This window comes from Carettochelys insculpta, chromosome 17 (genome assembly GCF_033958435.1).
Source record: "Carettochelys insculpta isolate YL-2023 chromosome 17, ASM3395843v1, whole genome shotgun sequence".
NCBI classification, from domain to species: domain Eukaryota; kingdom Metazoa; phylum Chordata; order Testudines; family Carettochelyidae; genus Carettochelys; species Carettochelys insculpta.
Window position 1 is genome coordinate 18,338,153 of NC_134153.1, and position 12,827 is coordinate 18,350,979.

At 38.3% G+C, this 12,827-nt stretch overlaps 2 protein-coding genes across 11 annotated transcripts in view; one reads left to right on the forward strand and one right to left on the reverse strand.

Annotated features, from left to right (window-relative positions):
* ADNP (activity dependent neuroprotector homeobox) overlaps nucleotides 1–12,827 on the forward strand; it is a 46,612-nt gene that overhangs the window by 2,623 nt on the left and 31,162 nt on the right. For 5 of the 10 annotated variants that reach the window (XM_075012251.1, XM_075012246.1, XM_075012249.1 and 2 more), the window contains exons 2-3: nucleotides 8,786–8,957; nucleotides 9,429–9,587. The exons of 2 other annotated variants lie outside the window; for them this stretch is intronic. Coding sequence is in view for 4 of the 8 variants with exons in the window: in XM_075012242.1 (XP_074868343.1) it covers nucleotides 9,551–9,587 (37 nt within the window). In the remaining 4 variants the exon portion in view is untranslated. The remainder of the gene's footprint in view (nucleotides 1–8,785; nucleotides 8,958–9,428; nucleotides 9,588–12,827) is intronic. 3 more of the 10 variants (XM_075012243.1, XM_075012244.1, XM_075012245.1) reach the window with 3 other exon arrangements.
* Nucleotides 6,919–12,827, reverse strand: part of BCAS4 (breast carcinoma amplified sequence 4) — a 130,751-nt gene continuing 124,842 nt past the window's right edge. The window contains exon 7 of the transcript XR_012647957.1: nucleotides 6,919–7,228. The gene's annotated coding sequence lies outside the window, so the exon portion shown is untranslated. The remainder of the gene's footprint in view (nucleotides 7,229–12,827) is intronic.

A 12,827-nucleotide genomic window follows, 5' to 3' on the forward strand; every position in this document is an offset into this window, starting at 1 on the left:
CACAGCTGATATGTCCTGACATAGAAATATTTAAGCAGAATATTAAGCTTGTTTATACTTGTGAATTTATTAAACTTTATACAGGTTTTAACTGCTCTTTGGTAAAAGTGATTTTGACCTGTCCAAAGTAACTTTTATTTATTATATGCTTGGCTTTTTACCATTTAAACAGTAATCAACATATTTTACATCTTCGAAATTTAGTCAGCTTTAAAAACCTATTGCAATCTTGCTTTCACATTTGAAACAGTTGTGTGTTTAATACCACGTTTCTGGTATTAACTCCCATTTATAATGCAAGTCCTGGGGATGTGAAAATGAACTATTAAAACACAACTTCACATTTCTCCCACAATAATACCTAAATTTATCCTTAATGCCTAAATGTGTATTGGGTAGAACTGATAGTGTTTTAAACAAATTAATGTAAGTGTGTTTATTCTAGGTGTTGGGAAGTAAATAGTGTTCTGAATGTGTGATGAAAATATGAAAGGAGGTTTGTATATGCTCTTCAGAAAAAGGGCATGTAAAATAAGAACAGAATGTGGTGGAACTCAATATATTTGGAGCAGAGAGCTGTATTTTAGAAGAACTCTTCTAGATTCCTTTTGAAGAGCATGCTCTTCAGCAGGCCATGAGCATGAAAAATTACTGTAGGTGATATCCAAAGAGAGACAAATAACAGACATTTTTTAATGCAAGATTGAAGGTACCAATCAGTTGTCAAGATGCCAACTCTCAAATGTTATTTTGCATTAACTTAGAGTAGTGCCTTAAAACATTTTAACTGAACTAGACTCTCCAGTTTATTAACTGACTCCTAAATTAAAAGGGGGAATACCAACTAGACTTCTAAATATGTGCATATACAAACCCTCTGTGTGAGGTAAGTTGCACTTCCAACAAATACCAGCATGAAGGGATGGCTGTCCCCCACCCCACCCCCAGCTTTAGTACATACAAACAACTGCAACCTTTGAAAATGACTGTTAAAATGTTGCAAAGCAGTGCTTCTCACCTGCACAGAGGTATCTCAGCAACATATTCTTTGTCAGAATTAAGACAGTGTGTACATAGCCTAAACTGTACATTTAATATGACTATTGTTTTTAATGGGGAAGGTGGCATCTGGCTTGATTGATGTAAAGGAAGAAACTGGAATAAATATTTGGGTAGGAGAAAAGACAGGAGAACTAGACTCGTTTAACATGCTTAGTTCAGAGAGGCACTAAATCTAGTTTGAGCAGACAGATTAGCAATTTATATGTATTAACAAAAATAGAAAATTATCTTCATTTTAATCTTTGTGCATATGGTTTGAGAGAAAAATGGAAATTAGATCATGATCATCCGTATCAGAATCTGACGCCATTAGGATTTTAAATCAAGTCCCAAAGAGAGAAATGTAGTGAACAGCTATTTGATTTAAACTGTTCACCTATTATGTGCTCTACCCAGAGTTATCCTTGGTAGTTACTGGCCCCTCGGAATACATGTGCCCTGCTTGTTAGCTCAGTCAAGTTGGCATTTCAGTTGTTGAGCCCTCTTGCTGCTCATTATGATGTAGGCTAATGTGCAGAGCCCTGCAAATCCGCAGATACATGTGGCTCATTTTTGTGGACACAAATTTCGTATCTACTCATTGCTTTACTAATATGTTTGAAGACACGTTAGCTGTTCAGTTTTCAAATATGTTAGCTTTTATCTTGAGCATTAGGATGGCTTTTCAAGAATGTTAAACTTAAGGGTAGTCTATGCTTTGATTTTGTACTAGTATAATATTGGGTGTGATTTCTTTTTTTTTTTTTTTTTTGTTCCAATTGACGTAGCTATGCCAGTGCAACCCTTAGCGTGGATGCAGTTATAGATGTATATATGCATTTATTTTGGTACAGGAAACATAAGGTGTATGACTATAAGCAAGTCTATACAAGTACTTGGCCATATTTTACACACTAGACCACGCGACAGGCCATGTCTGCGATAGAGTAGCATAGCCACAGAGGTATAGATGTGCTGCTGAGACCTAGCAGGTGACAATAACAGAAGGGATTTTTCTGCTCCAGTAGGAACTCCAGCTCCTGGAGTGGTGGTTAATGGAAGTAGTTTTCTGCTGACCTATGTATGTCTTACAGTGGAGGTTAGATTGGCATAACTGTATTGACCAGGGGAGTAGGAAGCTACATACCTATGTTGACTTAAGTTTTAGGTATGGAAAAAGCCTAACACAGGGTCAAAACCCATGTGATGTCAGCACATTGATCAGGGGTATGAGAGGACCATACCTTGATAAACATAGTTACACTTACAAAATCCCCTTTGTGGACAGAGGTGTGTCAGATGAGTGCGTCTGGTGACATAGCTGACACCATTTCGCACATGGGTGTTCCTACACTACAGAAAAATTCCTGTCAGTGTTTGCGCTGTCTGCACTGGGGGACTATGCCAACAAAGACTGTGCAGTGTAGGCATAACCTAACTATGCACACTTGCATGAGAGTTATACCACTTTAACTATACCGGTATAGGTAAAATAGCATAACTTTTGTGTTTAAACAAAGTCTAACTTGACTGGGCTAACATGATTTTTAAAAAAAAATGCTCTCTTTTTGGCTTACTGGAATTGTCCATTCTGGACTTTAAAGAGAACGTTAGCTTGACATAAAATATCTAAAGTTATATTTGGGATCCAATTAAAGAAATGAGTTTGTTTTGTTTACCTGCACAAAGCTCATATGTTTCTAAGGAAAATGTGTAACTTTTGACACCTTAACAAAACAAAACAGCAGTCATGTAGCACTTTAAAGACTAACAAAATAATTTATCAGGTGATGAGCTTTCATGGGACAGACCCACTTCTTTAAATCTGTTTTGTTTTGTTAGAATACAGACTAACACTATCTCTGTGATACTGTTGACACCTTAATTTCAGTTGAGATTGGTAGCCCAAATGTGAGGCCCACATTTGGAGTTCATCACTTTAACCTCACAAATGTTGGTATTTTTTGGATAAGTGACATTTTATGGTTTATATTCTTCTGCAGTGAGTCACTGTCAGTTACACCATTTATATCCTTAGTTTTTAAAAACTTGGCATTAAAAATAATTTAAGCTGTTAGATTCCAAAATTTTGTAATTGTGTGTCTGTTCATACATCAAACTTGTGCATTCTTGCAGTGCCAAGTCAGCTGGCAAATATATATGTATGTAAGATATTTATTCCAGAAACCCCCAGCCACTTTAGATATTGAAATTTAGTGTTCTGTGTGAGTGGTTTTGCCTCATTCAGCCAATTATCTAAATATGGAGGGGCATGCTTTTAGCCAGTGCTTTTTGATTCTCTGATGTTCTCCTGTACTTCAGTCCCCTGACTTCCATCTGTTTTCTTGCCTTTACCCTGTTTTAGCTGTCTTACCCTGTTTTCTGTTTAAGCTTCTTGATTCCTGACATGACTTCAGAGGCAGAAGTTTTTTGCTCCTGTAGTGGAACCAAATAACACTCTGTGTATTAATGTGGATCAATAACAGCAAAAAAGACAAAAAGCTCCTTACAACAAGTATCTTGGATACTTAAAGAACAGTTTAAAATACTTTTCACTGAATATCGAAAAACTGGGTTGTATGGGTTTTTTCTCCCTACTGCTCCAGACATGAAGGTACTGGACCATGATGAGCAGCCCAAAGACAGTAGCAGTGTGAATTATTGTTGGAATCTAGTCAGGGAGTTGAAGTTCTTGGAGATTGTTTGGGCAAAAATGGGAAGGAAAATAAGGGCATATGTGGAGAGAAGTCTATATATAATGCCTTGCCAATCCTACAGACTAGTTACCTTTTTGGGAGGAATACATAGGAATTTTCATGAGGGGGAAGCTGAACTTATTTAACTAGTTAAAATGTAAAAAGAACCTATTGGGTAAGATTTAATGGACACGTTAAATTCCTTATCAATTTAATATATAGATTATATATTTTAAATTGTATATAAAAAAAATCCACTATGAGAGGAGCGTATCACATGCTGGCTAGGGTATGATGAGGTGGTAAAGTTCCAGAGTACATGTCAGTATATGCACACTGTGTAGTGCTTCACTTCGCATCATTCATAAGCAGATCCCAGCAATGTGTATTACTGGTTGTGGCACATCAGATCACATGTGTGCAGTGTAGATGTTTTGTTTCTGCATTTTAAATTTATAAAGACTTCTGTGCCACTTTGCACAATAATAAATGTTTCTTTGTAAGCACTTTACATTATTACCAAGTGTCAGAATGATTCCTGGAATACTCCAAACAGTAAGGTTGCTTTTATACTTCATCACTCTTTTGAAAGAGGAGTGCAAATGAGGGAAATTGAAAATGCAAACAAATAGGAAACAAATTTCTGAAACAAAATAGGAAGAAGAGTTCTTTCAGAAACACTTTTTTCTTGAAAGAACTCTGTCTACGCTGCTTTTTTGATCTCTTACAAAAACATGATCAAAAGATTATGCAAGTGAGGCATGAGATTTGTAAATCATCACTTAATTTGCATTTTTATTTCCCTCATTTGCATTCCTCTTTCGAAAGAGGGATGTAGTGTGGGCCCTGCCCAAGTGAGAGCACTTCAGGATTTCACATGATTAAGCATCCAACAATATATTTTGCTCTGGGATTTTTTACATTTAATTCCAGAGGAGAGTTATTTTTAAAAGTTTGAGGAATATTCATTTAGCCTTTTTGTCCCCTCATCCAACCGTATACTCTGGTACAAGAAAGTCATGACCCCTTTTGAGAAGCGCAGGCTTTCTTACATTCAGCACAAAAAGAAATAGCAGTATACAGTTGAGAATGGCATACCAAGCATGTGCAGTACATGTTGATTTCACTGCAGCTATGGGATATGCAATAAATCTCTATTTCAAATGGTAATTTAGAGGTGATATTAAAGGGGCTGTTAACGTGAGATGGTCTACCTTCTCAGCCATCAGTGCGTTCAATTTCAAACTTCCTGGACACAATTTTATTGTGCTGTATACAGCAGACACTGTTGGATATTAATTTCTAGGGCGCATCAGGAAGGTGGATTCCTGCTTTACACATTTAAATGTTTACATGGCCAAATGAATAGATTAACAATTTATTTTAAAAATAAAAATTGTAAATTAATATGACATTTTAGTTCAAATTTTAAACACAAATCAGGAAATTCAAAGTTATGGTTCTGAAATAAATTAAAATTTGTCCATGTTGCAGAGTAAATTAAAATATGAACACTACTATTACATGGTTTTTGTAGCAGTTAATAAGAAAATAGTTAATTCTTATTCAAACTGTACAGTTTGTACACACACCCACTAGGTGGAGCTTTTAGCACCAGTGGAAAATTCCAGAAAATCAAGAATAAAAAGTGTGTTTTAGAAGAACCCTGTTTAATGGGCTGCAGAAGAGATACAAATATTTAACCTAAGAAGAAGAATGGAGAGGAAGAAATCTCTGATGTGCTATTGATACTACTTCTGTTTGAACCTTATCTGTATCTTATGAATTGTTCCTGTCTGATGGAAAGTTGGAGGTCCTTAATTAAGAGGAGCCAACCTGAAGGTGGACAGTAAGCCCAAAGAGATGAGAGGCAAACAGGGGACTTCTCTAACACCAGCTGATTATTGCTGGTCCTGTGGTCTTAGGCAGGGAACTGTAGTATGCATAAAAATTTCCTGCACCAGGATTTTTATAGGTGTGCTGTAAAGCCATGCGCTAGACTGAACACCCCATTCCCTTCCCCCGTATGGAATATATACTTAGTTCAATAAACAGTTAAAATTGGAAACTAAAGAACCTCATGTTGGTCAGGAGGGCAGTGCTAACAGTTGTTTTGTTTAGAGAGCCAGGCAACCTGAATTTTAGTAATTTGCTGATTTTTTAAAAATCCAGTTTCAGTTACTTTGCTTAAATAGTATACAGTAAACTCTTTGATATCCAGCAACTCCAGACTGGGAGGTTGCCAGATATTCAAATATGCTGGATATGTGGGAGGTTCCAGTACACTCTAGGCAGAGCACCGCATGGGGAGCCCGTCTGGGTGTCTCGCGCATGGCTGTGCTGTGCTGGTAGCCCATTTGGGCAGCTTGCTGCACAGCTGCACCATGCTGCACAGGGAGCTGCTCTGGACAGCTCAAGCATGGCCGCACCGTGCAAGGAGCCACTGTGGGTGGGAGAGCAGAAGAGCCACTAGCCATGATGGAATGCCGGTTAATACAGAAGTCCAGTTATTTGAATGCCAGTTAAAAGAGAGTCTGCTGTATTCTGGATATTTTTTAAAATATATTTGTTTGGAGTTGGACTTTCTAATACAGGTTGAACCTCTCTAATATGGAACTCTCTCTTCTGGCAATATCCGTAATCCAGCGTGATTTTAGTTAACTTGATGACTGCCTACCATAGGTGTGGCCAAGTTTCCCGTGGTCCCATAAAATTGTTCACAGCCACCAGTTTGGCTCTGTGTTCTGTGCTGTTGTTCAGCTGCAATATACCCCTACATGTCTTTTAAGACCTCAGTAAGCAGTGAAAGTGTTGCAAATGTGCTAGACAATATTAATGAGAAGTCCTGTGGCACCTTAGACTGTTACTTTGAGCATAAGCTTTCGTGGGCAAAGACCCACTTTGTCAGATGCATAGGTTTGCCAGGTTAGGTTGAGTTGAGTAAATCAAGGTAATTTTTCTGGTGAAGGTAAGCCCTTACTCTCGGATAAATCTTCCATTACTGAATTTTTACCAACTGACAGACTGAGTGGTGTCTGTTGTTTGTATAGAGAGAAATGAGTGTTTTTTTGTCCATAAAGACGCATGAGTATAATGCATGGAAGTCAGCTGGAGCTGTTTTAGTACCATGTGAGGGATAGTCTGACAGGAAAAATAAAGTAATATGAATAAATTGTGGGGATGTCAGGATTTGAGCTGTTTATTCCCTGCAGTGCAGGAACAAGTCTGTCCAGAAGCCACACTTACCTTTTCAAGGAGGCTTCTGTGTCAGCTTCTCTCTCTGCCACTTTTCTCTCTGGCTTTGGTCACTCTGGTCTCTTCTTTGTGGTGTTCCTGATCCTGTTGTGTGTTTTTTCTTATTTTATCTTCACTTTCTATCCCATCTCTCTCCATGTGTCCCCCCATGCGCCTGGTGCTGTCGCTGCCTGCTTCTCAGATCCCCTTGGTTCAACTGCTATGGAACCTTCAGGTGCCCATGTTCCAGACCCCTCCTAGTAAAAGCAGAGCACAGTAGTAGGGTGCATGGCTAAATAGCCCATAGCTACAAGGAGGTCACATTTTTGTGCTGTGGGATCTATAGTTTAATATTTTCAGAAAAGGATGTTTAAAATCTCTGGCATAATGGATTAACATAGCCTTTTTATTTATTTTACTCTTATGGCTGGCTTCTTCGAGCATGCTACGGAGCATAATTAACTAAGTGTCTCTCTGAAAGTAGACCATATTTAAAATGCACGTGGACTAGTAAAGCCAAAGAAAAGAGTGGAGTCTCACAGGAAACTAACATTTCTCCTGCGTTGAGCTAAGAAGCATGCAGCTGCAGCCAGTTCTGACACATGCTATTGTGTTGTATTTTTTACATTACAACTAGGAATGTAAAATCACATTTAATATGTTAAACTTAACCAGTGAATGGATTAAATGGGGGATGGATGGTTCCAGCCAGGCTAGACTGGAGCACACATGCCACACCCCGCTTCCATGGATGAGGAACAAGGGCTGCTCCAGTCCCCATCGGTTGTCTGTAATCTGCAAACCTCATCTGTTGCTAATCATCCCTAATCACAACCAATAATTCCTTTTATCTTTGTAATAAAATATCAGTAAAAAGAGACTCCTGTTGGAAAAAACTTCTATTCAGGCTGTTTAAAATTCAGAAAAATGCCAGAGGCACGGTGATCATGGTTTATGCCATATTCTTAACCAGTTTCAGTCTGTGGGGGTGGACTTGTTTGACCCTGGTACAGGTTGAAGAGCTTTGCTTTGCTCTGTGGTCACATTTTCAGGTTGACTGATTTGCTCCAAATGGGTCTCAGCCAGGCAGGTATTTTCTATAATTGTTGTTCAGGTGGGAGAGAGGAATACAAGGTGATATAGACTAGACAGAAAAACAAAGGACTGATTTTTTTCATTCAGTCCAGTTCCCTGGCAGAAAAATAGTTCAGTATAGCAGGGAAATAAATATATTGTTCATAGTAAAAATATTTTTCATATAAAAATCTTTCCCCAGTTTTAGTCACTAGCCCAATTTACCAGTATGTAATGGAAATCTCTTTTTTAGAATGCAGGTAAAGGGTTTTAAAATAAGTCTTTTCTTTAAACTTATGTATTTAGTACATTATATTGTTTTATTTCCATAATAAAATTAGTCCACAAATTTCCAGGAACTTGATCCATTTCCTATAGTGGTGCCAGTATTTTATTTAGCTGTTAACGTTATCACAAAAGATTTGAAGTCAATGAGCCTGTCAGTTGACTCAAGCAATTCATAGAAGAAAATCTGGTGAAGTTTTCCTCTTTTGACTGAAAGGCCCTGCTAAATGGATGGCCAGTTAAAAGATATTTTGGAAGCTTTGATGAATTTGTTCAGTCCTGGTTCCCTACTCTGAAGTTACTAGCCTTTTTCTGTTTCAAAACATGCCTAAAGTAGAAGTACCTTGATATTTTTATTAACATGAATGATTGAGATGAATTAAAGTGCAGCAAATGAATTATGGAATGTAGTCTAATGCCTTCCAACACCCAGCATAATCTGCTTCACATCTTAGTACCAGCGGCTCCGAACCTGAATAAGACTTCTCATCTGAATCTTGACCTACTGAATGTGTTTCCTCATGGTTGTGGTTGACAGCCGTATTACCTTTGGCTATATGATCTCCTAAGATCTTAGATTGCAAGATGGCTCTGTATTTGGATGGAAACCCTTCAAGGAGAAAACAGGTACAGTAGGAAATGGTGTTGATGACTCAGTAGGTAACAGTTTGCCTATTCATCAAGAACTCATCGTGGCTGTAGAGGGCACTGTCATACTGGAGGTTCTGTATTTCAGATGCACTATAAAACTGGAAGTAACTGCTTGTGATGCCAAAAGATATCATGTGTATAGGAGTGTTAGTTCTGATATCCTGGTAGAAGTCTAATTTGGGAAATTAAGTTCTGAATATCAAAATATTCTGCTATGATATGAACTAGAGGAATTTTCTGCCTGAAATTAAAACCAGCTAAAAGTTTTGTAACACTGCCAGTGAAGAAAGGCTGCTGAATTAAACTCCAGCAGTAGCTCAATAGCGATACCTGTATGTATGATTTGTAATGGGCATTAGTCCTTCACAATGAAATATAATTTATAAATGTAAGACTTACCCTTATTATATTTTTATATCTTGTTTTTAATGCTTTTTTTTTGTACAGCAGGATATGATCCTTCTCCTATGTCCAGGCTTTGGCCTCTCACAGTAGGTGTAAAATAATCGCTGAGGTGGGCGTTCTGCAAGGAGAATTATTTTTGGAGGCTTTTGCATGAAACTTGTCCAATGAGTCTGAGACACCCAAGCACCATTAATTTTGGAGGTAAATGCCTCATAATATGTACTGAATAGAAATGGGGAGAGTTTGAAGTATGGGCAAAAATATGAGGAGATGGGTCTGAGAGTCTAGAATTTGGCATTTAAAGGAACACCAGCTAGAAATCTAGATACATTATAAAGTAAATTTTCAGGTGTTACACCTGTGTTTGAGCCACCCTGACTGTTTTCTTAGTTTTGCAGTTAATTTTCTGGCTCATTAAAAATATTTTCCCATGTGTGTAAAAACCCACATAGAAGGGGATGCTGATTATATAGGGAAATGGTGAAACTGATTATGTCAAAGCATCATGAGGCCCAAACTGGGAGGAAAAAACACTGGAAGAAATATATTCATTAGATGTTTCTTGTAATGTTTGTATAAAATAATCCTGAGAAACATGTGATTGAGTGTCCCTTTAAGTGAAGTTATTTCTTAGTTTTTTCAAGGTACATGTTTCTTTTAAATCACAACACAATTGTTTATTACTCATTGGAAGCTTGTAAATTAAATGATTAAAAACAGTTTTAATCTTTTTGCATATAAATTAGTTCATAAAGTGAGCTGAGCAGCTGGGTTATATATAATGAGAGGAACGTCGGGGAGGGGTAGAGGACCACTTATTTAAAGGGGTAAAAATCCTTCTGAAACAAACAGAAAGAGAAGTCATGTTTTACCTCTACAGCACCCTTCTATTTATCTTTAATGAAGTAATTCCATATAATTAAATATTTAAATTAATCTAAGGTTTCTTCATAATATCTGCTGTTGGAATAAAATCAAAATACTGCTGAAATGCTAAAGATAACATACACTGAAATTTGTGTTGAATAAAGTTTGGATTCGTAAATAACAATGTAGTGCTGGTTTACAGCCAATGGAGAAATTAAATCTGTTATAAAGATTTGGAATTTGAGAACTGCACTAATACGTCTCCTATGTGGTGGTTGAATCCTGGTAGTGCAGTTAAGTATTTCTTCAGAAATCACTACCCAATAGAGACACTACTAAAAGGAGAAGGTGCTGCAAAGTGAAATGTAGCTCAATTAATGAAAAAATGCATGCAGTTTGGTAAACAGAGATTACCTCTGTCCAGTTCTTGATTTGAATGAAGTTGGAAGTTACTTTCGATACTAACAAACCAGCAAGACAGACATACTATAAATACAGCAGTCTCTGGATAAATAATGTATTTCCAATACCATTTATATTATGCTTGACTTGATAAGCTAAAACACCTTCGTGACTAGCTTTTTTGATTAATCCCCATTGACTGTGGATTAGTATGTCTGCTGTTGTGGAGATGACAAGAAAATGCAACGTATTGTGAAATACATAATGGCTATGTCTACACTAGCACACTACGTCAAAGTAGCCTATTTCGAAGTAAGAACATCGAAATAGGCTACTTCAACGCGTGTCATCTACACGTCCTCCACGGCTGGTGCCATCGACGTTCAACGTCGAAGTAGCAACGGGGAATGTTGAAAGGAGCCGCCCCAGAAGGAAATGCAGAGCATCCACACACACAAGAACTCACCGTCGAAATAAGGGGACAGCAAAGCCTGTGGACAGGGTCACAGGCTGGACTAGCCCTTCTGGGGCAAGAGCAAGCCACTCCCGTAAAGGGCCCCTCCCAGACACGCTTGGCCTGCACAGCACAAGATCCACAGAGCTGACAACTGGTTGCAGACCCCATGCACACAGCATGGACCCCCAGCTGCAGCAGCAGCCAGAAGCCCTGGGCTAAGGGCTGCTGCACGCAGTGACCACAGAGCCCTGCAGGGGCTGGACAGAACGTGTCTCAACCCCTCAGCTGATGGTTGCCATGGAGGACCCCCGCTATTTCGATGTAGCAGGACGCGGATCATCTACACGCGCCCTACTTCGACGTTGAACGTTGAAGTAGGGCGCTATTCCCATCTTCGGATAGGAATAGCGATTTTGACGTCTCACCGCCTAACGTTGATTTCAACGTCGAAATAACGCATGGCGCATGTAGACTTGACACATGCTATTTCGACGTTGTGCCAGCTACTTCAAAGTAGCTGGCTAGTATAGATGCACCCAATATGTGAGAGTGGTAGGTTTTTTAAAATTCACTATAGAATCTGGAGGTCTTTCTCCTTTAAAGTAGATCATTTGTTTGCATTTCAAGTGGTATAGTCTGAAACATACTTTGCAGACCCAGTAAAGACACAACAGAAGCTCTTGGCCTGGGTAGTTTATTACAGATCTATTCAGATAAAATACAGACATCTAGGAGAGGTAAGGTAGGACAGACAGTTTCATAAGAAGCTAGTGATGGAAGGATAAGTGAAAAATGGACTTCAAGTAGAGGGAAGACACTTCTACTCAGGAAAAAGCAGTCTATTCAAAGATTAGGGTTTGTTATGAAATGATAGACTGTTGTCAAGTTTTCTCTGTGTGAATGGTTGTGAGACAAGATGGATCAATGCATGAGACCAGTAGTGTTTGTAGACTGCACTTCCATATTAAAAGTGAAGGTTTCAGGGACTACATCTTTAAAGTGCATGTGTTGCACTTAATTTTGGGCCTTATCTTTGGACAGCCAGTGTTGTACCTAGTAATTCGCCTGTCTTACCTGCTATATGTCTTCACTGAATATTTAGGCCTCAGCTGGATTTTGGAGCTGAAGAGTTGCAACTAAGAGAGCAAAACTGAGATTTTTTTCAGAATGGGAGAAGATTTAGAGTAGTGGTGTCCAACCAGTTCTGAAGAAGTAGCCACCATAGTGACTCCTGCTGTAGCAAACTAGCCACATTATTCTGAAGATATTTTATTTTTTCAGGCCAACTAGACACACTCAACCAGTCAAAGAACCACATGTGGCTAGTGGCTAGCATATGGGACACCACGGATTGAGATCAAGGTCCTTTTAGGATAGTGGTAAAAATTTTTTTGTGGTCTTCCTTGTTCTGATGTGTTTTAATACCGGTGTTAAAATATTTGTGAATATGTTAGATGTGAAGCTAGGAAAGGGGCTTCTGAATAAAAATATCTGTTCAAAAGTTTGGTTATATTGATTCCTCTTATTCTCAAAAACCATTTGATGTGCATCCCAGTGAAATGTCAGATTTGTTTTACTGTGTATTTGAATAGTGTAACATGGTAGCTTGCTCATACAAACTTGCTTTCTAAGATAAATAAGCTGGAACTTATTCCAACTCTGACAAGATCTTTACTTTAATAGGATGTACAAGATTGTCCGTTTGAGTGCAGGTG